The sequence below is a fragment of the Panthera pardus genome, unplaced genomic scaffold, assembly GCF_024362965.1.
Source record: "Panthera pardus isolate Hobbes unplaced genomic scaffold, ASM2436296v1 HiC_scaffold_11, whole genome shotgun sequence".
NCBI classification, from domain to species: domain Eukaryota; kingdom Metazoa; phylum Chordata; class Mammalia; order Carnivora; family Felidae; genus Panthera; species Panthera pardus.
The window spans coordinates 23,802,579-23,828,961 of record NW_026526666.1 but is presented as its reverse complement, the minus strand read 5'-3'; the positions used below and the strand labels follow the sequence as shown (position 1 = coordinate 23,828,961).

Here is a 26,383-nt window from a genome sequence, read left to right as displayed (position 1 = left end):
GTGGGGGACTACTATATAATATAAAATATTTTTCTCTAATTTTATATTCTAACACCTCACTGAGATGAATTTTCCTTAAAACCCAACTAGACTGTATATATTTTCAAAGATAACCAGAATTATGGCTTAAATATGATTCTTTTTACTTGGACAGTTAAGAATATACACACATTGGGGCGCCTGGGTGGCGCAGTCGGTTAAGCGTCCGACTTCAGCCAGGTCACGATCTCGCGGTCCGTGAGTTCGAGCCCAGCGTCAGGCTCTGGGCTGATGGACGGCTCGGAGCCTGGAGCCTGTTTCCGATTCTGTGTCTCCCTCTCCCTCTGCCCCTCCCCCGATCATGGTATGTCTCTCTCTGTCCCAAAAATAAATTAAAAAAACATTGAAAAAAAAATAAAAAAAAAATAAAAGAATATACACACATTGTATTCTAAAAGGGCACTGGATGTCTAGGAGTTTGAAGTAGAAATTTAAGTATCTGGTTGTATCATTTCACTTCATAGATCTTCCTCTTCTGAAAGATGTTATACTATCAACAAAGTTACAACATACATGTTACTGACTACTCAGAAAATATAATTGAGAATTACTCCATCTCAATTTAAAATATAAGTGACTACTACTTGGCAACAGAGAGAAAAACTATGGAGGTTTTTGTTGTTCTTTCTGTTTGTTTGTTTGTTTGTTTGTTTAAAAAAATAGTTATTTTGGGGCACCTGGGTGGCTCAGTCGGTTGAGCGTCCAACTTCAGCTCAGGTCATGATCTCATGGTTCATGAGTTTGAGCCCCGCATCGGGCTCTGTGCTGACAGCTCAGAGCCTGGAGCCTGCTTTGGATTCTGTGTCTCCCTCTATCTCTCTGCCCCTCCCCCGTTCATGCTCTGTCTCTGTCTCTCTCTCTCAAAAATAAATAAAAATTCAAAAAAATTTAAAAATAGTTATTTTAAAACACAAAAAAGATTCAAGTCAATCAAACTGCTTGCAAAGTTTAAATACATTTACAAGCATACCTTGTAGACATTGCAGTTTCTGTTCCAACCTACCGCAATAAAGCAAATACCTCACAATAAAGTGAATCAAATGAATTTTCTGGTTTACCAGTGCATATAAAGATAATGCCTACAGTATATACTGTAGTCTATTAAGTATGCAATAGTATTATGTCTAAAACAACAATGCACATATCTTAATGTAAAAAAAAAACTTCATTGGTAATAAATGTTAACCATTACTCCAGTAATAACTGATCACAGATCACCATAACAAATATAATAATTTAAAGGTTTGAAATATTGTAAGAATTACAAAATATGACAGAGACACAAAGTGAGCAAATGCTGTTGGAAAATGGTGCCAACAGACTTGTTCAGTGCAGCGTTCTCACAAAATTTCAATTTGTACAAAAGCACATTATCTGCGAAGCACAATAAAGTCAAGTGCCATAAAAGAAAGTGTGACTGTATATTCTGAATAACAATAATATGCAATAGGAAAATTATAAACTGAAGGTGGGAGAGCACAAATTATCTCACCCTAAATAATCTTATCCAAAATAAGATTTAAAACAAATTCAGTGACTGTTGTAGAACATTATATGTATAATTACTAATAAAGACAAAATTTCATTATTCACGATATTAGAAATAGACTTAACAGAAACCCATGGGGGACGGGAAGGAAAAAAAAAAAAAAGAGGTTAGAGTGGGAGAGAGCCAAAGCATAAGAGACTGTTAAAAACTGAGAACAAACTGAGGGTTGATGGGGGGTGGGAGGGAGGGGAGGGTTGGTGATGGGTATTGAGGAGGGCACCTTTTGGGATGAGCACTGGGTGTTGTATGGAAACCAATTTGACAATAAACTTCATATACTGAAAAAAAAAAGAAATAGACTATAACACTCCTATCTTCATCTTTTCAAGCAAAATAAAGTCAGATTATTTTGTGAGAGTTTGCTCTTCATTGACAAGAATATGAGATCCCTTAATTGACAGGGTATTGCAGTGTCTACCATACTGTATTATTATATTGTGGCTCATAAAACCAGCTGTCAGTCACTATTTGTACAGTGAGTACAAATAAATTTACCAGAAAAGTCTCTACTCCATTAATTTAAACCCACTACGACTTTCAAAGTTAAAACTAGTTTTGATTATAATAATTTACTTATATTTTTCAATTTACCAGTTTTCTGAAAACTAAAACCAAATTTCTTTAAGATGAAGTCTACTGTGTTATACATTTTACCCACCATTCAAGATGTTAATAGCACCTACTAAACTGTCATGATAGAAATATGTTGCTTATATGTATATATAAATATAATATCCTCTATATTTTATACCCTATATTTTACATTTATATTTTATACAGTTTATTTTTAATTTTTATTTTATTTACTTTTTGTTTCAATTTTTTATTTAAATACTAGTTAACAAATAGTGTAATATTAGTTTCAGGAGTAGAATTTCGTGATTCATCACTTTCATATAATATCTAGTATTCATCACAACAAATGCCCTCCTTAATGCCCATCACCCATTTAGCCCATCTCCCCGCCCACCTCTCCTCCAGCAACCCACAGTTTGTTGTCCACAATTAAGAGTCCGTTTTATGGTTTGCCTCTTTTCTTTCCCCTATGTTCATCTGTTTCATTTCTTAAGTTCCACATATGAGTGAAATGATATGGTATTTGTTTTTCTCTGATTTATTTCGCTTAGCATAATATACTCTAGCTCCATCCACATTGTTGCAAATGGCAAAATGTCATTCATTTTTACGGCTGAATAATATTCCCCTGTATATATACACCACGCCTTCTTTCACCATTCATCAATCAATGGACATTTGGGCTCTTTCCATAAGAATCTGAATGCATCACTTTGCATTCTCATCAACAGTGTAAGAGGGTTCTCCTTTCTCTGCATCCTCACCAACTTCTGTTGTATCCTGTGTTGTTAATTTTACCCATTCTGACAGGTGTGAGGTATATCTCATTGTAGGTTTTGATTTGTATTTCCCTAATGATGACTGATACTAAACACCTTTCCATGTGTCTGTGAGCCATCTGTATGTCTTCTTTGGAAAAGTGTCTATTCATGTTTTCTGCCCATTTTGTAACTGGATTATTGGTTTTTTGGATATTGAGTTGGTAAGTTCTTTACAGATTCTGTATACTATCTATCAGATATGTCATTTGCAAATATATTTTATATTTTAATAATGACTAATAACAAACACACTTTATATGGTGTAGTGTGATGCAGACCTAAAACACACTGGTGAAAAAATGAAAAAATAAGGAAAATTCAGTTATTCTATCAAGTAGTCATGGGATCTGGGATAAGTCACTTAGCCTTGCTTGGTTTCAGATTTCTTTTCTATACAATGAGATAGCAAGACAGATTAAAATTCCATTTGTCTAGATTCTGTTACATTGATTTTGACCTATTACTATTAAAATTATTCTAACTAGTATCTTATGTGTTCACACAGATTTTCCATAGTCCTAATTATACTATAGAAAAAAGTTGTGATGCCAGTTTAATTTACATATACATACATAAGACTAGATATCACTGTTCTATTTTTAAAATAATTGAAGTTTTTAAAAATATTTACTGAGGCTTATGTTTAAATGTGTCCCATATATAACATACAACCGCAAACAATGTGGTATTACTTGTTTCATATAAAATTGGCTTAAGTTGTATAATGGAAATCTTTTCTCATTTAGTTATAGTGACATAACTTTTACATTTTATATCACTTACATTTTGTAACAGATTGACTTGACTAACAGGGCTTTGAGTTACAGAAGGTTTTTCAGAAATAAATGTTCATCTTTTGAAATAAATATGAAGAAAAGGAGTTACTATTACACACTGTATTAGCTGTGATTAAAAGTAAAAATGTAACCTTTTAAAGGTCCAAAGACAGATATTACAAAACAGAAACAAGATAGATTTTGCATGAGCATTAATGACTCAATAGACAATGTAATATCCATTTATCTTTTTCAGCACAAGAAAGAAGATGGGACATTTTGAAAATAATATTCCAGTCTTTTAACACATGTAAATTCAGTGTCCTATCATTTTCCAGATTCAATATTGGGAAGTTATATATTAAAATTAAAGACTGAATTCTGGAATACACAGTTAATGTTATAGCAACGGATAAATGAATGAGGCAAAATGGGCATACATTTGCATTAATAATTTTAAATTAATGTTTTAGTATACTCTGAACACAATGTTCAATAATTATTTTTAGAGCCTTTTTATTTTATAAAATTAGTTTTATATGCAGAAAAGAGTTAGGATATTCTGAAAATAAATGTAATATCAGGAAAATGGCTTTAGTTAATGATAAGGTGTATAACTCATTATAGTAATTAAAATACCTTGGTCCTGTCAAAGATAGATTGCTAAGACAAATAGAGGGTTTGAAAACATACCTAAATAAATATGGAATTAAATATATGATAAATGTGGCATTTCAGGACATTGGGAGAATATATTATTCAAGGAATTTTGAATTATTACTTATTTAGAGGGAAAAAAGTTTGGATCTTTTTCTGTTTACACTAAAATAAAAACTTAGAATAGGGCTTGTCACATTTTACTCTGTATCCTCTCAGCTTGATTATATTTTATTTTACTAGTGAATTTTATTATTTTTTTAAGAGAGAGGGAGAGAGAGAGGGAGTGGAGGAGGGACACCGGGAGAGGGAGAGAATCTTAGGCAGGCTCCATGCTCAGCACTTGACATAGGGCTTGACCTCTTAACCATGAGATCATGGCCTCAGCCAAAATCAAGAGTCAGACACTTAAGTGAGCCACCGAGGTGCCCCTACTTTATTATTTTTATTTAAAAATATACATATTCATTGTAAAATAACATGGAGGTTTGTAAAAAAAAAGTTAATTAACTTCTCTTCACCTCTCCTTCAACCTCAATCAACTCAGGAAACTAGTTTAAATTATATGTCTATGCCATATTTTGTTTATAACTGGGTTTTATTTCTAAACATAATATTATGTTATCCATATTAGTATGCAACTTACTTTTTTTCACTTAATAGAGATACCCTTCTATGTCAATAAATACAATAATAACATATTTTAAGAATAGCCTCATAACATTCCATAATATGAATATAAAAATATAGTAAATAATATATAATATGTAATAAATAATATAGAGTTAGCAATTTTTATAATGATGGACACGATATCATCTCAAGTTTTTGCTACTTCAAATGATGCTACAATTTCTATAAAATAGAGTGTACACGTGCCATGATATGGTGGTACCTTCATTTCTCTAGGAAGAGCACATAATACAGCATTCTTAGCACAATGGTATATATATTTATAATTTAGAAACATATTTCTACTGCATGAGGTTTCTTGTTTCCTTTCAGCTAAATAGCATAGGAGGTTATTAAACTTTTTTTTTTTTTAATTTTAGAGTGAGACATAGAGTGTATACATGTGAGCAGAGGAGAGAGACAAAAAGAGAGAGAATCCCAAGCAGGCTCCATGCTCAGCACAGATCCCAAAGCAGGGCTCTATCTCATGACCCAGGGATCATGACCTGAGCTGAAATTAAGAGTTGGTCACTTGGAGCTCCTGGGTAACTCAGTTGGTTAAGTGTCTGACTTCGGCTCAGGTCATGATCTCACGGTTCATGGGTTCGAGCCCTGTGTCAGGCTCTGTGCTGACAGCCCAGAGCCCGGAGTCTGCTTCAGATTCTGTGTCTCCCTCTCTCTCTCTGCCCCTCCTCTACTCGCGCTCTGTCTCTGTCTCTCAAAAATGAATAAACAATAGGAAAAAAAAGTCACTCAAGTGACTGAGCCACCCAGGTGCCCAGAGGTTATTAAACTTTTTAACTTCAATAATCTGATGAGAGAAAGTGGTGTCTCATCCTTTGATTTATATATTTCTGGCTAATATAGAAGTAAGAAATCTTTAATACGGCTATTAATCATTTGCACTACCTCTTTGTAATGTTTACGACCTTCTGCCCATGTGTATACTGGGTTAGGCTATTATTCTCATTTAAATACCAAGGAAATTTTTGATAACAGAGAAGTTAATACATGGTACAAAAAAAGAAAACTCACTTGGTCTCAAGTTTGGTTAATTTTTCTTTTAAAATGTGCATAGTAAAATTTGTTCTCACATAATTTATGACTTCCAAATTATTTTTAAAACATTTTAATATTTAAAAGTTAGTCCATTTAAAGTTTATGTTACATGGATTAATGAAGGGTTTTAAAAGTAAATTCAAAACTGTGCTGAACTATTTTTCAAAGAACCCATCATTTTCCACTGAACTGAAATACATTCTTCATTACACATTATCTTCTCATATTTACTTGGTTCTCTTTACAGACTTTCATCTGCCTAAGAAATGTATTCCTGTACCAACACTGCATGGCGATTTTAGAAGATGTATAGTTAGTTTCAAGATCTGATGTGGCAAATCTTTTTGTCTTATTTTTCCAAAGGTTTCTTTCTTCCTATAGCTTCCCAATTACTATTTAAGTATTTGTTAATAAAAATCTGTGTTTCAATAGCTCTAGACTACCCATTAGGTCTTAAATTATTGTACTTTTCCACCTGTATTGAGAAATAGTTATTTGTTATTAGATTTAAAAAGTTAGAATTATAGGTAAAATATTTTTAAAAAGTGATCATGAATGTACTCATGATCTGTCATGTCCAAGGACTGAAAATGACAAGGCAATAAGACAGAAAAATAAGTGGAATCATCTTAAAGGCATTTGCTAAACCAGGTGAACACTGGATCCCATTTCCAGGTCCTCTGAGAACATAGCAAATATAAATCCCTGGTAAATAAAATGTATTCATTGTGATCCTCACAGAATTTCCACAGATAAAGCTTCAAAGAAAATCAGCAAAGTAAAAAAAAAATAAATAAACATATGAAGAAACAAAGCATGATGAGTGGAACCAGCAGAACTACAAACAGTATAATCAGACTGATAGAAACTTTAGTGGAACTCCCAGAGTATGAAAAATGAGTATTTTTATATATTTAAAGAAATGACAGGCTTAGAAAATGATTTAAAAGCTAGCAGAGTTTTTAAAAATGCAAAATAAAGAGGATAAGTTAACCGTCATGGAGAACAGAGTAAGAAGGTTTAACATGTATCTAATAAGAGTTCCATAAGGAAATGATGGTCAAAGAGAAAATCCCCCAAATGAGGAAAGTCATCAATGCATAGATTCAAGAACACCAGCGCAAACCAGGCAGGATAAATAAAAAGAAATCCAACTTAGATAAATCACTGTTTAGTTGAACAATGAAAATAAAAAGATCTTTAAAGCACCAAATGAGCAATAATTAAGGTTCAAAGACAGATATTACAAAAGACATGTAATATCAAATGAGAAATAATTAAGTTTCTATTAATTTTTCAATAGCATCAGTGTAAGCAAAGGTAAACTACTTTCCAATGGAAATTCCAATATGGAAAATAAAAAGATTAGAAAAAGAAAAAAAATGAAGAAAATTAGGAAAAATGTGAATAAAGCTAATCAAACATTGACTAATAAAGCATTAACAATACTATGTCTTGGAGTTGTAAAAGGATAAAATTGATATACAGAAAACATTGTTTTATGACTTAGGGACAAGCTTATTTGAAGTATAGTATTTTGTGCTGGAAGACCCACTCAGATGAGTACCCTAAATGATACAGACCCATGCCATAAAGTAGTCATAAAAATTTGAATATATTCAGTCCTAGAAAAATACATTTTTCACATTATTCAAATATTGGCATCTTAACTGTAAAGGAAATGGACACATGAATTCAGAACTATTTATTTCAACCAAATGGCATATCCAACTCTACAGGATAGTGGCTTGCTTACTCTCTAGAGCATAACAGAGTTTTTAAAAGCTGTGTTCTCTTGAGTGTCATTTTATGGCAGCAGGCAGGTAAGTTTCTGACAGTCCTCTTAGAATGAACAGAGGTGCTCACAGTTATCATCTAGCAAAACAAGTGAGGGAACTAACCTTGGGTACTGAAGGAAACCTTATCTCTACCTTTTTATTTTACACATCTAAAATATTCATATTTTCAAACACTATTGCATATTAAGTTATGGACTTCCTAATATTTTTTCATCTCCTTATTTCTCTGTCATAATAGTGGGAGAAAGCCTAATGGTCTTACATAATAAGTTATGTGTTTGGACATTAGTTTCTAAGACCTAGGAAGCCACTACTGTTTTTTTTTTTTTTTTTTTTTTTTGAACAAGAGAGTAATATAATTAGAGCTATGCTTTTAGAAGATTATTCTGGAAGTGATCAACATTTTACTTGATAAAGGTATTAAACCACTTAGCCACTGAAATTGAAAAGCAAACTCAAAAGGAGGATGAAGTAAATCTACTGACTGCACTTCTGTTTTGTAACACTTGCATCAGGTACATGCATGTGTGTGTATATGTGAGTATACACACACACACACATACACGCACATATATCAGTATTTTAAATTAAAATATTGTTGTCAATAGCATTTATCAAATGAATTCTGCTGGTTAAATTTCGTTGCTCCTCTGACTTCTAGTTACTTTCAGTAGAGTTCTATGATAAATAAGAGATTTTTATTTTACATCGATTCATTTAGTCAGCTTTTCTGTAATATGTGTTATTAAATTTTTTTATCTAGGTATAAAAGCCACACAAATCTGGGCACACAGACTCCATAAAATATGCAAATAGGTGGAAAAATCAATGCTTTACAATTGTATTGAAAATTTTGAAAAGAGAAAGTATCTCTATTATTTAAAATAAAGCATCATGAAACAAAAGAACATTTTTAAAAACAGTGATTCTTTTTCATTACATTTATAGATTGGCCTCATGCATTCTGATATAAAGTGCTGTTTGTTTTTTTTTTTTTTTTCCAAAGGGAAGCTATCAAGAAATATAACCCAGTATTCACAGTTTGATGACTCTGAAACGTGTACTTCCGATTGAGAGATACAATTGAGAACAACAGCCTGCATGAATGAAACAGAGAAAAACTGACTGAGGAGGTACAATGGAATTGACTGTACCTTTGAAAACTAGAGCTGTAATCCAGTTTGTAAGAAAATAAAGAATGGAAGTATTGGCCTAAACTCCACTGAATCACAGAAACCTAACACAATACAATACAAGTGACATCCTTTTCTCAAAGAGGCACAAGGCTCATTGAGTCTGGCGATTCAATTACCCTCTCAACCTGGAAAGAACCCCCCTCCTGAGTTGAGGTCCACTGGCAGAGCAGTGTGGGACAGCCTACATTGTACACAGCTGGTAAATACCTAAAAAGCGGAAGGCTTTAAAGAACAAGAATCTCTGACCTTTTATGATTACTACAGTGATTCTTCAACAAAACACTACTTAACGATAGAATTCCCTAAATGTCTATAGAAAAATCACATTTTCAATTAAACGTCTCCAAATATTTTCTCTTCATATAAAATCTGTTTAAATAAATAGCTAAGTATAACACTTCATTAGGAAATAAAGAAAACAAATTAATGAAACAGAAAGTTTTTCTAAAATAGGCTTCTGATCTTACTTAGACATTTTATAAACTTCTCAAAGAATACCATTATTCCATTTGTCTTTTTTTTTTCCTATAAAATTGTATAAACCTTGAATGAATGGAGAATATGCTAATGAGAATCACAATATCAATAATGAATTTTGGAATATCTAGGGAACATCCAGCCAGCATGGATCATAATTGTAATACTGTCTCATGCTTAAAGTCAAGGCTGGTACCTTGGAAATATTTTTAGCCAAAACACATTAGACTTCAAACTCTGGACATTTTGTTTCACTCCTTTTCTGTGAAGTCATTATTAAACAAAGAAGGTTTCACATATAAGTTTCACATAAATTATTTATTTTCACATATAAGACAAAGGTCTTGTGATGATAGATGTGTGGTATACCATGAAGTTAATAAATGAGATCACTTCCTAGAATTCTTCTTCCTAATTACAAAACAAATATAAAGCATTGATAATTTCCTCTATGTCTAGGATTAAGTCTCAAATATTGAGCATAGAATTAATATATTTTCACAAGTGAATCCCAATCTAATTGCCTTGTCTCTTTCCCATCACTCTTTTTTATGTAATCTAGGCCCTTTTACAGCCACAATGAATTTATTACATCTGCCTAAACTTACCACATATATACATTCCTGCTTTTTTGCATGCTGAATACACTTTCTAGATTGCATAGGTTGCAGCACTAACCACATTCAGTTATAGTTAGAGTGTTTTTTTTTAATTTTTTATGTACCTGCTTTTGCGTATAAATTATGAACTTCTAAAAGGCTGGGCCGTAGCAGGGATGCAATACCTGTCACTGTGTTTGGTACATAGCAGCTACTCAATAAATATAACAACTATAAAAATAGTAATCCCTTGTATACCATTTACCATATTGAATGAATAGGATAATTAATAATTCCATATCAACAAAATATTTTTAAATAATAAAAAATTATTATTTTCTAAAAAATAGTATGTTTGAGATTTTCACATACAAGTATTTAGTTTACACCACAACCTTGTAGGACAGATGCTGTCTTTCTTCCATAAATAAGTGATTTTTCCTGGGTTCACAATAAGTGGTCAATCTAAAATTTAACCTAGACTTAAAATCCTAATAAAGATGACCATGTAGATTAATATCATACTGTATACCTAAGTTTTAACCTTTCTTTTGAAATCTTAAAACTATATAAATGTACCATTTTTCTCTTGAAATACTTTTTTAAAATAATTGACATTGAGAAATGATGTTTATAAAAAAGGTACCTGGTTGTTGAAGGAGCATTTATTGGATTTTTACAGCATTTTAGAACATAAATGTCAAACCTTGTGAAAAAAAGAATTCTCTACATCCTTATAGGAAGACCTCCTTCATCTCCTGCTCATTTGATAAAGCATCAGACACTTGGCGAAGAGCTCACAAATACTCATTTCACAAAGAAAAGATACTATTAATTAATCATTTAATTAATCAAAAATTCACTAAGTGAATGAAAAACTGTGCTTAGTCTTACACTGGTTTAAAAAAAAAGGTTAAAACTCCTTTTGTTCTACTTATGCTCACAAAAGCCTGGTTTCTATTTTTTGGTGTTGGGGTTTTTTGGTTATAAGTCTATCTAGTGTGTATGAATTATTCCGAATCTTAAATAAAATTATTTGAATTTTAGCCCCAGGGAAAAGTCCAATTCCTTGACGTGTCTCAGTGTGTGAGGCTTCATACCAAAACATATTTTAGAGCAGATATTTAATAAATTTGAAATGTGTTTTGATAATCAATGACAGTTCCTATCTATAAGCATTTACCAAGCTTAAGCTAGAGTCAATCTATTCAGTGAGTGCCTTGGATGAAAAAATCATTATTTTCAACACAAACTAATCTTTTAAATCAATAAACAATAAACATGCATTTTTACAATAATTATATCAAAACTTGGAAGAGGCTAATTAATAAAATGTGCTACATTTTCACATGCCTATAGAAATCACATTTCTAATACTTTAACCCAATTTACCAAGACAGGTCATAGTAGACAGACATCAAGATCAAATGCTGTTAATTTTATTTGCAGAGCTAAATATGAATTTACCTTGTTTGCAATACTTGTGATGAATGATTTGATATCTAGATTAGTTGGACAGCTCTTCTGACAGGGGGCATCAGCACATTTCAGGCACCTAAGAAATAATATAACCAGATTAAAGAAACTATAAGGTAAGTGAGATAATATTATATATATATATATATATTCTCTACCCTACACCCATTCAGAGTTAGTGTCTAGTAAGAACAAATAAAATTGTGCTATTTTTAGGTACAAAATCTTTTTTTAAGCAGTAAACATAGAGTATCTGGGTTTCATTTTTTGTACACCTTCTGAGATGTATAAAATAGCACCACTCAGGTTAACTGCCCCTTCTCTCCATGTTCCTCCTAGAGATTAAAAGGATCATATTTATTTAAGATACATCATTCACTCATTTACTAAATCAGTCTTTTTTGACCTCTCACTAAACTGACAATGCTCAGAGAATGCAGTCTTTAATGATAAAAGTTTTGTATGCCTTGAAGCCCGCAATTATTATACACACACAAAAGCAAAGTCTCTGTCATTTTACTGCTTATAACGTCCTTTCTTCCACCCTTCGTCCCTCCCACTTTGTCTCCCACATTTCTTCTATCCCTCCTTCTTTCCCTCCCATCATCTCTCTCTCCCTCCAATTTTCTGATGTTCTTTAACCTCTAAACTATTCACAAGGCAACTGGCCTTTGTAGTACATGCTTCAATGCATAGCCCAGATCCACCCCCTTCCAGAATGAAGCATTTATTCCCCTGCTGCTGTGCCCTTAGTCAAAGAGAACAGGCTCAACCAAGGTCATGTCCCCTTTCTAGTAGCAGCCTGCTTCCAATTACAGGTCAATGAAGAGGTTAGAGCCCAGTCCCCTTGCCCAGACTTGGGGAACAAGTCTGCAGAAATCCATTGCAGCCTTTATTATGGCTGTCTGTCCAATCCTGATTCCTTCACTGTTGCACAAATGTTGATCTTCTAATAAATTTCCTGCATACTAATCCCATCTCAGAATCTGCTTCCTGGAGAACTGACCAGAGACATGTTAAAACTTTAGTGTACCTAAGGACCAGCTTGGTAAATGTCACAGTTTCCACAGAGGAGCCCCTCCTGAGTCTGAGTTATTGGCTTGGGAAACTATTTTGAAAAAAAAACTAAAAAGCCTTTGAGGTGATTCTGCTATACATGGTTCGATCCATACAGCAAGAATCATGATTGTATGATTACTACTTCAGGACTGAAACCACGGGCTAGAATGGTCCTTAATTTGCACATTATGTGTGTTATTCATTCATTTATTCATTCACTTAATAAAAAATCTAATCAGTCTCTGTTACATGGCAGAACCTTGGATATAAAATTGATGACCACCATGGTCCTACTCTCATGCACCTTGAGATTTGGAGGAAGTTCACACATATAAAAGGCAACTGTAGTTGTCAATGTGAATTTGGGTGAAAATAGCATGCTCAGGGAGGATATCAGAGGAACTGTAGTACTGGAGGCGGAGAGTCAGGGAAAGCTGATTGGGAGGAGTAACACTCAAAAGGAAGAGTGAAGAATGAGTGGGCATTAGGGAAGAGGAAAATGGTGGGATTTGGAGTGTAAGGTCACTCAAGAGAATAAGTCAGTATGTGCCCAGGTATGGAGAAAAGTACAAGGTACATAAACTAATGCAGTCTGGTCTGTCACACAGGGAGAACAGGAGTAGAGAAGAATCAGGCTGGAAATCTGAAACTTAAGATACACCACTGTCACTCCTGTAAGAAGTCCAGAATTCTCCAAGAATTTCATTGAGAATGAATCCTACACTGCTTGGTGACAAAGGTGACTAGCCAGCTCATTTTCTATCTACTTACATGTGTAAAGACCTTGGTTCATTTCCTTTGAGAAAACAATACTGGTCTCCTTGTCATTCTTTTGTGAGTAGGAGAGTTCTCTTCATTGTCTGAACCAATTTCTCAGCACCTAATTAATATCTTGTTTTTAAATCTGATCTCTTTTCTCTGGTTTGTGCCCTTAGCCTTCTCTCTAAATTAAATTTTACACAATGAGTACCGAAGGCTTTTCATAATCAATTGTCTTCTCTGAAATGTAGTCATTAAACCTCTCCCCTATCATTTCTCTAAATGCCATTGTTAGATTCACATTTATCATTTAGTTGAATTCCTATCTTCTCATACTTATGATTTTTTCCCTAAAACACTGTCACTGAGTTCAAAAAGAACTTCTTGAAAGTGTAATCAGCAGCATACATTGCAAAACAATGCAAACAGAGCATAATACATGGTCTATTTGGTCTATGATGTTGAAATGAGGTGATACTTTATGTGTTATCTTCACATGGATAAATATGTTGAGCATTATTAGTGGTTTGAAAGGATCTCCTATTATGTAGTAAAATAAAATAGCTAGAAATTTGGCAAATAATATGCCATCTTAAGTATCTTCTAATTTATAAAAAAAAGTCATTTCAACGGTTTTAAAAATATCTGGCAATTCACAGGAATAAAGCAACAAATGTACTTATTTGTTTCATATGTGTATATGTGTGTATATATATATATGTCTGTGTACATGTGTATACATATCACTTATGTCATATAGATTCTGCTTATCCCTAATGAACTCACAAGTTTCCTACCTTTCTTTTTTCTAATACCCAACCTGAATAATAAGGCAATTAAAATATAAAGTTATAATGTCAGCAGGTATGAATGAGCCAAATTAATGCAGAGTGTATTGTCCTGTTCTTCTAGAGAAATCTTAAATTCAACATAAACAGATTCACTTAACAGCACTGACAATGTAAGGATTTTTAGTTGTGGTTATTAAGCCTCTTTACCAAATAATTCCCTTTTTATTATTGAGCTAGTTCACAAATAACAGCTGTTGGAAATGTCAGATGTTAATGAGGCAGGGCAATGCAAACCTGAATTGTAGCATTCTTTTTTTCTTTGGTGCCATGAATATGCCAGAATGGGCAGACTCTGATAATAATACCATCTTGCAATTCTCTAAGCGCTCTGCAGACTAAAGTGCATCGGGCTGCCATTAATCCCACTTATCACTCTGACAGCTCAGTAATTACACTACTGCTATAGCCAGGTAGTCCTAATAAAATATCAACCACTGCACTGGAATGCATACTGGTGAGATGTTTTATTAAACTTGGGGGGGGGGGAGGGTTGATCATCAAGTGACATTAGTGTTGACCTATTTTTCTATTTGACAATAAATTATCCTTTGACCATGCCATAATAGATATTACAGAGTGCATTTACTGTACCAAATCAGAAAGGTACTGCATTACAATGATGTAGGCAAATGGTGTAAATAAAATAGCAGAAATGCATGTCAGAATGTTATTACCTAAATTGCTTTAAATGATTGATACCATGAAAAATCACAGACACAGTACTTAGGGGAATATGTCAACAATTATTGTAAACCACCATTCTACATAAATTTTTCCTAAGAAGTAACATTTAAATTACACTTGTTTTTATCTTCATTCATTTAATTCCCCTTTTATGTTTCAAAGTTACTCTGTTATAATGCAATTTATTTTTAAATGCACTATAAGAGCCAAAAGTTAATTCAGATAAACAATCATGTAATATTTTTAATCCCCAAATAATTATATTTATACCAAAAGGAGTATTTTAGATTTTTTAAAGCAATGAAACATCTTAGATTTTTTACTAGTGATAAACTTTTTTCAATTCCACATTTAATAGAGGGCATAACAATGGATTTCATTAAAAGCAAAATATAGAATCCTTAATAATGTTAATCCTTCATGATTCAACATGACCATAAAAAATGTATGAAAACTTTAATACTGCTACTTAAGGGACAAAAACTATTAAAGATATAAAGATCTTTCTCCAGGGAAAGGGAGCCATGATTCCTCTCCCCAAATATTAGTGAGCTTGGACAGTTTTACTCTATAGAATAACACCAAAAAAAATTATACTAAGTAAAGGAATGAACATTTCATTCTTTACACATCTGAGAACAGATGCCTGCTTCTTTTATTGTTAAGCATCCATAGCAGATGGAATTGTGACCTATGCTTGTTAAAGAATTTTCTAATCTATGAGTTTAAATAACAGTTTCTTCCTCAATTTAAAAAAAATAAATCAGAGGCACATGGGTGGCTCAGTCAGTTAAGTGTCCAACTCCTGATTTCATTTCAGGTTACGATCTCACAGTTGTGAGATGTAGCCTCACATCGGACTTGGTGCTGGGTGTAGGCTTGCTTAGGATTCTCTTTCTGCTTCTCTGCCCTTTCCCCACTCATATTGCATTGTCTTTGTTTTTTTGCTAGACTGGATTCAATCAAGTTAGCACTGTTTGATCAGGCTATGTATAATCTATACTAGTCTATATGTAATCAAACTGAGCAAGTTAATATTTACCTAGAAAAATTTTAAGATATTTTCCTAACATTGATGTCGTGTTACCTCAGATCTTTGGAAGATCTACCTTGATTTGGAAGGTCTAACTAAGTGAAATGTAGTGGATAGGTATAGGATCTAACCTCCATACCCTATAATCACCAGTATAGGCAAATAGGTAGTCTAATATCCTACCCCAATTTGGCAATATTTCTACTGAAATGGCACATAATTGAATGGAAGGAATGTAAATCAAGGAATATAAATCAACCCCCGGGGGGGGGGGGGGTTGGAAGTGTTTAATATATATCTGAGTTCCACAGCTTGCAATCCTTGTACCAGATCCCATCACAATGAAAAGACCCAAGAAAGATGGTTGATATCTTTAAAACATAATGAGACCAATTCAATGTTCTGATATATGAAACAGTCAAGAGCAATTCTCAGATTCCAAATATTCTCTTTACATCTCTCAATATTCAATTAATAGCCTCTCCTATATGTTTCCTAACTCTGCTTCTCTAATTACACAACAGATTCTTACTAGCTCAGGGATATTTGGAACTAACTTTGAATATTCCTAATATATATCTTGGCCCAGCTTCTACAGTCAGCTGGCTGGGAAGGTATAGCAACATTGTTAAAGGTAACTGAACTTTTTAAGTTGTGCACCAATCTGTCTTGGTGATGCTGAACCAGTGATATTCATGTTTTAGACTTTTAATAATTACATAATTTGTAGGTAATATTAAAACATAATTTTTAACTAGAGCTATTTATCCTCTAGAAATTACCATTCATTTATAGGTGTTTTAAGACAGTTCAAAACAAGCAAGATTTAGAACAGAACACAATTCATAGGACCGATACTCAAAATATCTTGTTGGATTATCATGATCATGAGTCTAGTGATAAAACATAGTTAAAAACTCTTCTACAATCTTTCTGTAGTCTATATCAGAGAATTACTGGTTTTCTCAGATATGAGTGGCTAAAAAATGTCTTTTACATTTTTTGTATATTTTTAATTAAAAGGAAGGCCTTCAGTTAAATTTTGATACTCATTTTTGATCTTCATATATGACTGATTCTTAAAAATTAATAAGATGGCTTTTATTTCCACTTCATAGATGAGAGTATTGAGGCTCCAGAAATCTCCCAGAAGCATAAGGAAACCAGTGGCCAAGGCAGTTGAGGAAACTACTAAAATGCATTTACCATCTTACACTCAGGACTATCCCATTCACGTATGAAGACAGGTTAGAATTTTAAAAGATGATGTTCTACTGACCTTATCTCTTTGCAACATCACTGCCTCCTTGCCAGAGTAATTTGAAGACAGAAAAAAGCAGTTAAGATGTCACAGCTAGAAAAAGGCTACAGTATCCTCTCTCTTGGAGTCCAATTTTAGTTTAAGGAAAAAAAAGTAAAAGGTTTCAAGAAGTTTCTCAAGTCAAGAGGAAAACATTAGGGTTTTACAATCTCACATGGTTTCAAAGGCTTATATAACCTTAGTAGTCATTGAGGCACTAATTCCTAAATTTAGGAAGCTAATTTTATTAAATTTTAATAACTTTGGTATAGCCACTTCTATTAGAAAGATACTTTTCGAACATATTTTTTTTTTTAATTCAGTATGCTAAAAAACCTCAAGAGCAGAAGAAGCCACAAATTCATGTATATCTTATCCTACAAGCAAATAAAATAGTTCCATAAAAACTTAGTGCATACAACCTTCTGAAAAATTTTTAAACACATTTTCCTATTTTACTACACAAAGAGAGTATCATCATAAGTCTTTGAGGATGCTGCTCTTAAGAGCAGTTTAAACTTAGATTTTTCTCTTTCTTACAAGAGAAGATGGAAATTGAAAATCAGTTTTTGTGTCACACACAGGTGGAAAAAAGGATGGGGTGGAATCAGTGTACCTGAATAACTGTAGGAAGAGTCGCTGAAAGAAAATAAACACACCACTGCTACATACAGAAGATAAAACCAAGTGGGTATGAAAAGAGAAACAAGTCTAACTAAAGGAAGGGGAGTCAGTCCTCAAGGCTTTCAGAATCTACTGGGGCTTTAAAATATTAGAAATAGAAATACTAAACAATAAGACAAGATTTAAATAACATTACCAAACAACAGTATCATAATGTGTAAAGAAAACAAAATGTATTTGCCAAATGTATGGTACTGATGATAATTACGCTAAGAATTACGGGGGAGAATGGGATCACTAAAGGTTGTAGTAGCACGGGAAGAGCACCCCCATTTCCAATTTCTCTCTGTTACCAATTTATTCAAAGAGTAGAGCATCATACCTACCAACTATTGTTGAAATTGTTGAAATGGAATAAAATATAAGTTACTGCAACTATTAATTAATATTACACATTCATGTTTTTTATATATCAATAATATAGAAACAGTTAAAGTTGAATATAAAACAAACATAAAAATATTTATTTAATGTTTTTCTGCCTAGGAGACATCTAGATATTAAAATCTCTAATATAATTTGATCCCAGTCACTTGCAGTCTATAGAGGCAGACTTTAATAATTAAGAAAAACAGAGAATATCATTGATAAAAGCTCTGCTTTATGTCCTGAAGGGATGGTCTTCTTGGCAACACTCTCTTAGGAAACCATTCTTTATCCATCTTAAAGATGGTGGGGATTGAGAATACTTAAGGAGACTAAGGAAGATGCTATATTCAAGAAGAAGATAAAGAGCTTTCTCTGTCTTGCAGTAATGACATAGTGATAAGCCATGTACCTAGGTTAGAGTTCCTTGTAAAATGTGGCTATTCTAAAAACAGCCAGCAAAAATAAGACTGAATATGTATATGTGTATACACACACACACACACACACACACACACACACACACACACACAGACTTATGTAAATTGTAATGTTAACTAAGTGCTCAAATGTGCTTGCTTCTCCAAAGCCTTTAAATGTACTCACTGAGAAAGCATAGCACACAGGTGAAGAGAGAAGGCTCTGGTGCTTGAGTGCCCATATTTAATTACTGACTTCACTTTATTGGTTTTAAGACTTTAGGCAAATGACTTAAATTCTCTGGGCATCAGCTTTCTCACATGCAAACGCAGAGAATAATTTGTACTTCAGAAATTTATTATAAATTTTTAAATTATATATTCACATTAATAATATGTACTTCTTTAGTTACTTAACAGGCTTTCTTATAATCATTAAAATGCTCTGAAAGTTATATGGTACTTTCTCTAAAGTGGAAGGAGTTGCTTAAGAATCACAGCACAATGTTTTACTGCTATTTATAGACAGTAAACAGAATGGATATCTGACAAACATAAATATATGCTTAAAGTCTTCATTTTCTCATGAGTTTTCAAAAGGAAGAGAAATTATTTCTATCTCAGGAGAATCAGAGAAGCCTTCTTTGACAGAGATACTTATGCTAGAGTAGGAGCACAACTGGGATTTTACCATGTGTAGATATGAGTATACCAGAGCTTACTATCAAAAGCAAGTTCTGGATGCATATTTGTTGTTCTCTGTAAGACACACAGCAGCTACCATGGATCATATACATTTTAAGTACCAATAATGTGGAGTGAGAGAATGAATGAAAGGAATGAGGGGAAAAGAAACTTCTACCTAATGCAATCCAAAAACAAGACAAAATAAAACAAAAAGACTACAGATTCATCCAGGGCAGAGACTATAATTCATCTTTGGTTCTCAGTATCTATGCTAGCAGTTGGCCCATATGGAGTTGCTCCTACATGTTTATGGAAAACTCGTTATTCACTGCACTTCTTCAGGAATCAAATCCCTAAAACACATGTCAATCTCATCAGTGATCCGAGGCTATTTATACTGAATCCGTTCTTCTTAGGGCTTTGGTTTGTTGTTCCATGCTAATAGTATGAGGTAAAAAATAATCTCCTCTTAAAAATTAGTTAAATTCTAAGATGACAGGTTGGACTACACAATATACTGTGAAGTTTGTGCTTTTGAAAATGCCTATATCCTTACTAAAAATGTAACTTATCTTTATTATGGATGTATAGCCAAGCATTTATCTAAGGAATGCAAATTGTAAATATGAGAATCTATGTGATAAAAGAGGCTTTTCTTTATTCCTGCTCCACAGATCATCTCCTAGTACCTCCATATTTTCATGCCTATGTTAGGCATATTTCTCCCTTCCTGGTTTTTTGTTTTTTTTTTTTTGGCTGTCAAATGATCCTTTATTGAAATATTTTCCATTGTGGTTCTTAAGTAGCTGGGCATTGTGCAGCACCACTAATGACATCATCTATGATGTCGTGAGGGTGGCTGCCATCAACCTTGCAGCCCACAGGATCTCTTTAATGGTTCCGGAGAGTATTCTGGCTAAAGACTGGTGCTGCATCTGTGGGGCAATGTTGACAATATCATCAAAAGTGATATTTCCACTGTGCTTAATGTTTTTCTGCTTCTTTCTGTCTCTTGGCAGTTCCTCGATGGCTTTGAAATTCAGGGCAGAGGCAGAAGGTACCACCTCAATCTGGTCCTTTCTGTTCTAAATGTTCAGTTTCACTGTAATCCTCAGATCCTCCAAATCACCAGTTGCCTTGGCAATGTCATCACTAACCTTTTTTGGAGACAGACCATGGAGCAGATCTTCGGGGCAAGGGCAGACCTGGCACTGACTTCCCCACAAGTGTACCTCAGGTATATGACTTTGACCTCACTGGGAATGGACTTAGGCAGCATGGTAGAGGCAGCTGGTGTCTGATGAAAGCGGATTTGGGATGACAAAAGACAATTGCACATTTCCTTCTTCTGAGCCCAAGGCCAAAAGCACTCCCTTCCTCTTCTCAATTGCTGCCACATGGTAAGGTAGCAATAAAGAACTTCTTACCCTCCATGGAAGGGTAGCACTTTCCTATATACTATCTATGTACAAATATGGTCTTTCCCTAGGTAACTATTTATAATTAATAAAATACCTGTATTTATATGCCATTTTAATTTGAATAAGTTTATATACATGTGAATACATATACCCATAATAAAATCAGTTACATGTTTAGTTAGCAGGTAGCCATTTTCAAAAAATCAAGCCTCACAATACATTTTATAATCCTACCTACCATTTTCAACTTAACTACAAGTTATGTGTATTTTTTCCAACCCAGCATACTGTTGCTCATCACAATTGTGGTTCCCCTCACATTCTAGGCAGCTGTTAGATGATGCTCAATATACTTTTGATCCTTTACAGACCTTAGAGGGAACTGGGTGACAGTACTGACAGTTTTTATTATAGCTTTCCTACTACTCAATAATCTTATTTCACCTGGACTATATCCCCAGTAGTGTCATAAACTCTTTGATTTATATTGAGGATCTTTCCAGGCTTCTTAGAAAAAAGACATAATTTTTTATAGCATATCCATATGCTGTGCAAATTATCTTCTCAAATTTTGAACCACCTGTTGTATGTTTAACTTAATGTCAATGAAGCCTCTATATGAAGGTAACAAAAAAGTGATATATATTAGTCATAGATGCCCTAAAAGTCAACTTATCAGTAAGTTTCAAAACTGAAAAAGCTGTATATTTTGTGACTTATGTGAAGGCAATTTCAGAAATAACAATAATAGTAATACTAACAGACTGTTATTTGGTTTCTAATAATAAAGACATAAAATAGAAAAAAAAGTCAAAGAGTTTAATCAGCAAATAAAATAGGCTATTTATTATGATACAATTCCTGGATTTACGTGACACATTAACTATGAAAAAATAATATCTGTAAATATGTAAACCTACTTAAGGGCAGTGGGCTAGTATTTTAGATTTAACATTTATACAATGTTATACGGCTTGAGTTCTTTTTTTTGTAATGAGCAAGTATAACATGTAATTTAAAATTTAACATACTTTGACACTGGCAACTAAAATCACAATATCCTGTGTAATTTTAATTTTTTTACTTTGGTCATTTGAATTGACCAAGGAAAAACTAACCAATGATGCTGCCATAGTCTCTTTTCCTTTCCCTGAAAACTCCAAAAGTCTTCTGAAAGATTCAGTCAAGAGTTTTTAAAAAGAGTTTTAACAATGGAATATACTTCTGAGTAGCTGGTGGTTCACAAAAGCTAACAGAACAAAGGGTTAGGTCTCCTCAAATAAACAGTGAGTGAGTGATAGCACAAGTACTGAAGGGACTCATTAAGTTAAGACAACAGTGGAAGAAACTATTTGGCCTTAAAATAATACTATATCATTCACCAATAATAGAATTCAGAAACAAATTTATCCACATGTTACCTATCTAGGTATTATAGCACAGTAGGAATAATTCAACTTAAAGTTATGAGAAAACCACAATGTTCTAAGATCTGTGCTGGTGAAGGGGAGGATTTACTGAAGCTTACTTGAAGACGGTTAAAAATAAACTGGACTTACTTCATGTAAAAGAGATTTGTCTAGTTTTTTTTTTTTTTTCTTTCTAAGTGCAACAGCGACTATATTTCAGGTGCTGAAAGAACAGATTTGGAGAGCAATAGCCAGATCTGGATTTTCTTCCTGTTGGAACTATTCAGTTTCATGAGTGCAACCTACACAATTTATCTACAAGTTTTCCTCCATAAAAAGGATGTCATTTCCCCCTTTCAAAAAGTAAACACCTGCCTGCACACAATTAATTTAAATTAAATTTAAATTTAAATATTCATTCCTAATTGGAATCTATGTTGATTATCCTAAGTAAAAGAAGAATGTATTCAGCACAATTTTTTTAAAGATCATGACATTCTTCTGCTTACAGGAGAATTTTTCACAAAATGACCTTTAAGCCTTGGCTCCTACCTGATTCATTCCTACAGTTCCAGCTATACCACTTGTCCTACTCTAGAGCCCTCTGATTCTATGAGCACAAGTCATTTTTCAGCCTCTAAGCATTCCAGTATGTTCTCTGCCTCAAAAGCCACACTTGAAGCCTGCTTCAGAATTCAGTTTAGGTGTTTCTCATGGAGCTCCCTGGTTCTTGCCATTCCAATCTCCCAAAATACCCTGTGGGTTCCTTTATCAAAGCAATTATCACATTGGAATGCAACAGCTGGTTCACTTTCCTGATGTCTCTTCTATTTCCTCTTTCAGTGAGAAATGGTTGTGTTCCTTTGTCTTTGTTGTTGGTTTTCTTGGAAATAGATTAATTTGAAACTGGATAAAAAAAGGCAGCCAGAATTTTAGTAATAACTCCAGTTACTGCTGTTAATGTTTGGAAAAAAATATATCTTTTAATAATTTTTCTTCACACTTATGTAAATAATACACACATATAATGGAAAAGGTTTATATTTTGTTTAATTTATTGAGTAAATATTTATTTAAAGCTAGTACTATATGCTAGTGCTATGCCATGTTTTAAAAGTATTATCTCATTTAATCTTCATATTCACTCGATGAGGCAGATATAAATATTAACTCACTATATCTTTACAAGAACCTGATGGGATAGGTACTGTTGCAATTCTCACTTTAAAGATAAAGACAATAAGGTACACAATTTCCTTCTCTGTTTTAGGTTTGAAATATTTTATTTCCTATTTCTGTGATCCTGGTGATCATTAAGAAGTTAATAAAAATACCCTAAGGGTCTGTGATTGACAGTTTTCTCTTCTATTTCATTCTAAAATTTTAATAGCATATGATAATGTCAGAGCTTGCCTCACAGTTTGTGAAATCCAGATTCAGGACTCTTATCCAGGTCTGACTTTCTCCAAAGCCCAGCCTGTAGGCATCATCATTTCATTTCTCTAGTAGTTCTCCTTGTAATGATAGCCAGTAGCCCCAGAGAACCTGAGAAAGATTTTCTGATATAACAGATAAAAGCCACGCATGTTATAGCATTATTATGCTATATATTCCATAAATGGTTGCCTTAAAAAACAATCTAACAAAACTCCTCATTTACTTCACAAAGTACTCAGCAATAATACTTGCAGATCCTGATATCTTTACAAAGCATTTCCTTATATGTAAATTACCCATCAAGAAATTAGGAAGATCAGTCTTTCCAACAGAAATACCAGACAGACAAAATAAAAGCAATTAGAAACATTCTATAATATCACAAATAGAATCATAACAGATAAAATAAAAACATATTTGATGTCTATAATCATGACCAAGCCCAAAATAATTACGTCACTATGCAACATTTGGAACATTATATACTGCAGCAAAAAAAAAGTAAAGGCCAAAATGTCCCCATTAAAGTTGCTGTGCAGACCACTATTACTTCCTATGAGGTTCTCTCTGAAATAACTTAGACATTATTCCAGTCCTTAGGAGTTTACGCCTAAGAGTTGATGCTGACATTGCACATGAAGAATATGCAGAACTTTCAGGAAATTAATGAATATGGGAAAAAAACAGATAAGAATATAAATGCTTAATCTTCTCAATTTAATTCACATCTTAAGGTGGACCAAAATTTCAGGCAATGGCACTGCTTGGTAAAGGAACTAATGTGAAAATGGCCTGATCATTATCAGAACATTCTTACAAAAAATTACTCTAAAAAAATTAGCTTACAAGCTAAAGGACACAAATTCAGAAATAATACCTTGAACATAGTCATCAAAATTAGCTGCCTAAAGCTTGATACAATTTAAACTGTAAAAATAGGAAAATAAAAAAGCTAAGGGCAAATAATATATATTTTTGTAAAAATGGAAAATTCCATTGACTATGCTTCTCATTATAACACTGACAATACTGTCATAGTATGTTACATGCACCATTAAATTTAAGAAAGCTGAATGAAGAATTCCAGTGAAGGTAATAGAACTTAAATGTGTTCATGGTATGTGGAATCTTAACATATTATTTCCTTCGTTCTTTTGTTCTTTCCTTCCTTCCCTACTTCCTCAATCAACAAATACGTACAGTACATTTGTTATTTGCTAGGTATTTAGGTAGATGGTAAAGATACCAATATGAACAAGACATGGGCTCTGCCTTCAAGAAGCTCACAGTGAAGAAGTCAGACTCATGAATATACATTCTCATGATGCGAAGATATGGTAATGAGAGGTGAGAGATACACAGACTTGCCCCAAGTTTAGAGGTACCCCCATCTGTTCACTCCTCTAGCTTCAACACCAATATAATGCTAAAAATACAATAAGTGAATTTTTTTTTCTTCAGACTCTGTGTGTGTGTGTGTGTGTGTGTGTGTGTGCGTGCGTGTGTCTGTGTCTCTTATGGGCAGGCCAAGAAATATAGAACTTGAGGAAGATATGTGAAAGACTAGAAGTATTTACTACCATCTACTGAAAGTGGCACAGAGCTCTCTGTCCAACTACTTCTGGATTCACCTCAGTCGCAAACAGATCATCTCTTAACTGATCTCTCTTCTTTTACCCATATACAATCCATTAAGTACTTATCACAAAACACCATAAAAGAAAATGTAGTGTGATGGATTCTGGATTTAAACCCAGCTCTATCCTTATTAGCTTTGTGATGCCAGAACAATTATTTAAATTCTTTGTGCCCCCAACTTCTTCCTATATCTTGCTAATTATAGGCTAGACATCATACCATTATAGGGATGATTTAAAAAAATTCACATATGTAAAACATTTAGTGCCTGCCTTATAAGTGCTTAATAACATAAATCATTGTAAATTGTATGTATGATTACGAACAATGGAGAATACAATGGAATAAATGAGCACTGTTTTTCAGTAGCTACTGGGAAACACAGTTTTATGGTGAAATTGTAAAATAATAATTACCACGTGGTTCCTGTGAAAATTAAATGAGATAATTATGAAGAGCACCAACAACAATGTCATGCTCATAGTAGCTGCTCAATAAATGAAAAACATAAATGAAAAATATCTTCCAAGCCAATTCAAGGGAGCTTGTAGAATACAGAAGTGAAGTGGTATAATTTTGAAAAAAGAAAGTATAACCAGGAGAGATCATGAGGAATAAAATATGTGATATAAGTGCTAGTGTATCCATAAGGTTTATAATGAAATTAGCAGTCACACCACAGAGCCAAGCATGTCCACAGATACACAGCATGATGAATTACACTTAGCAATGACTTGGTACTCATTATTTCATTTCTCCAAGTGATCTCTTCTTTACTTCATCAATAACAGTTTTGATGAGACTGCTTCAGTAACCAATTCCACATTTGGGTAGTCAGTGTAGGCAAACCTAATTTGTCAACAATGAAAAGACGTATTAGAACCTAGGATGGTGGGAGTAGTCAGGGAGGCAAATGAATCTCCCTTTGTCAAGGGAAACT

General features: G+C 33.4%; 1 protein-coding gene and 1 pseudogene across 1 annotated transcript in view; both read right to left on the bottom strand.

Moving 5' to 3' along the window:
- The window catches only part of DPYD (dihydropyrimidine dehydrogenase), an 850,732-nt gene that overhangs the window by 639,838 nt on the left and 184,511 nt on the right, over positions 1–26,383 (bottom strand). Inside the window, exon 4 of the mRNA XM_019457587.2 lies at positions 11,688–11,775. Coding sequence (XP_019313132.1) covers positions 11,688–11,775 — 88 coding nt within the window. The remainder of the gene's footprint in view (positions 1–11,687; positions 11,776–26,383) is intronic.
- Positions 19,954–21,009, bottom strand: LOC109271897 (60S ribosomal protein L12-like; annotated as a pseudogene).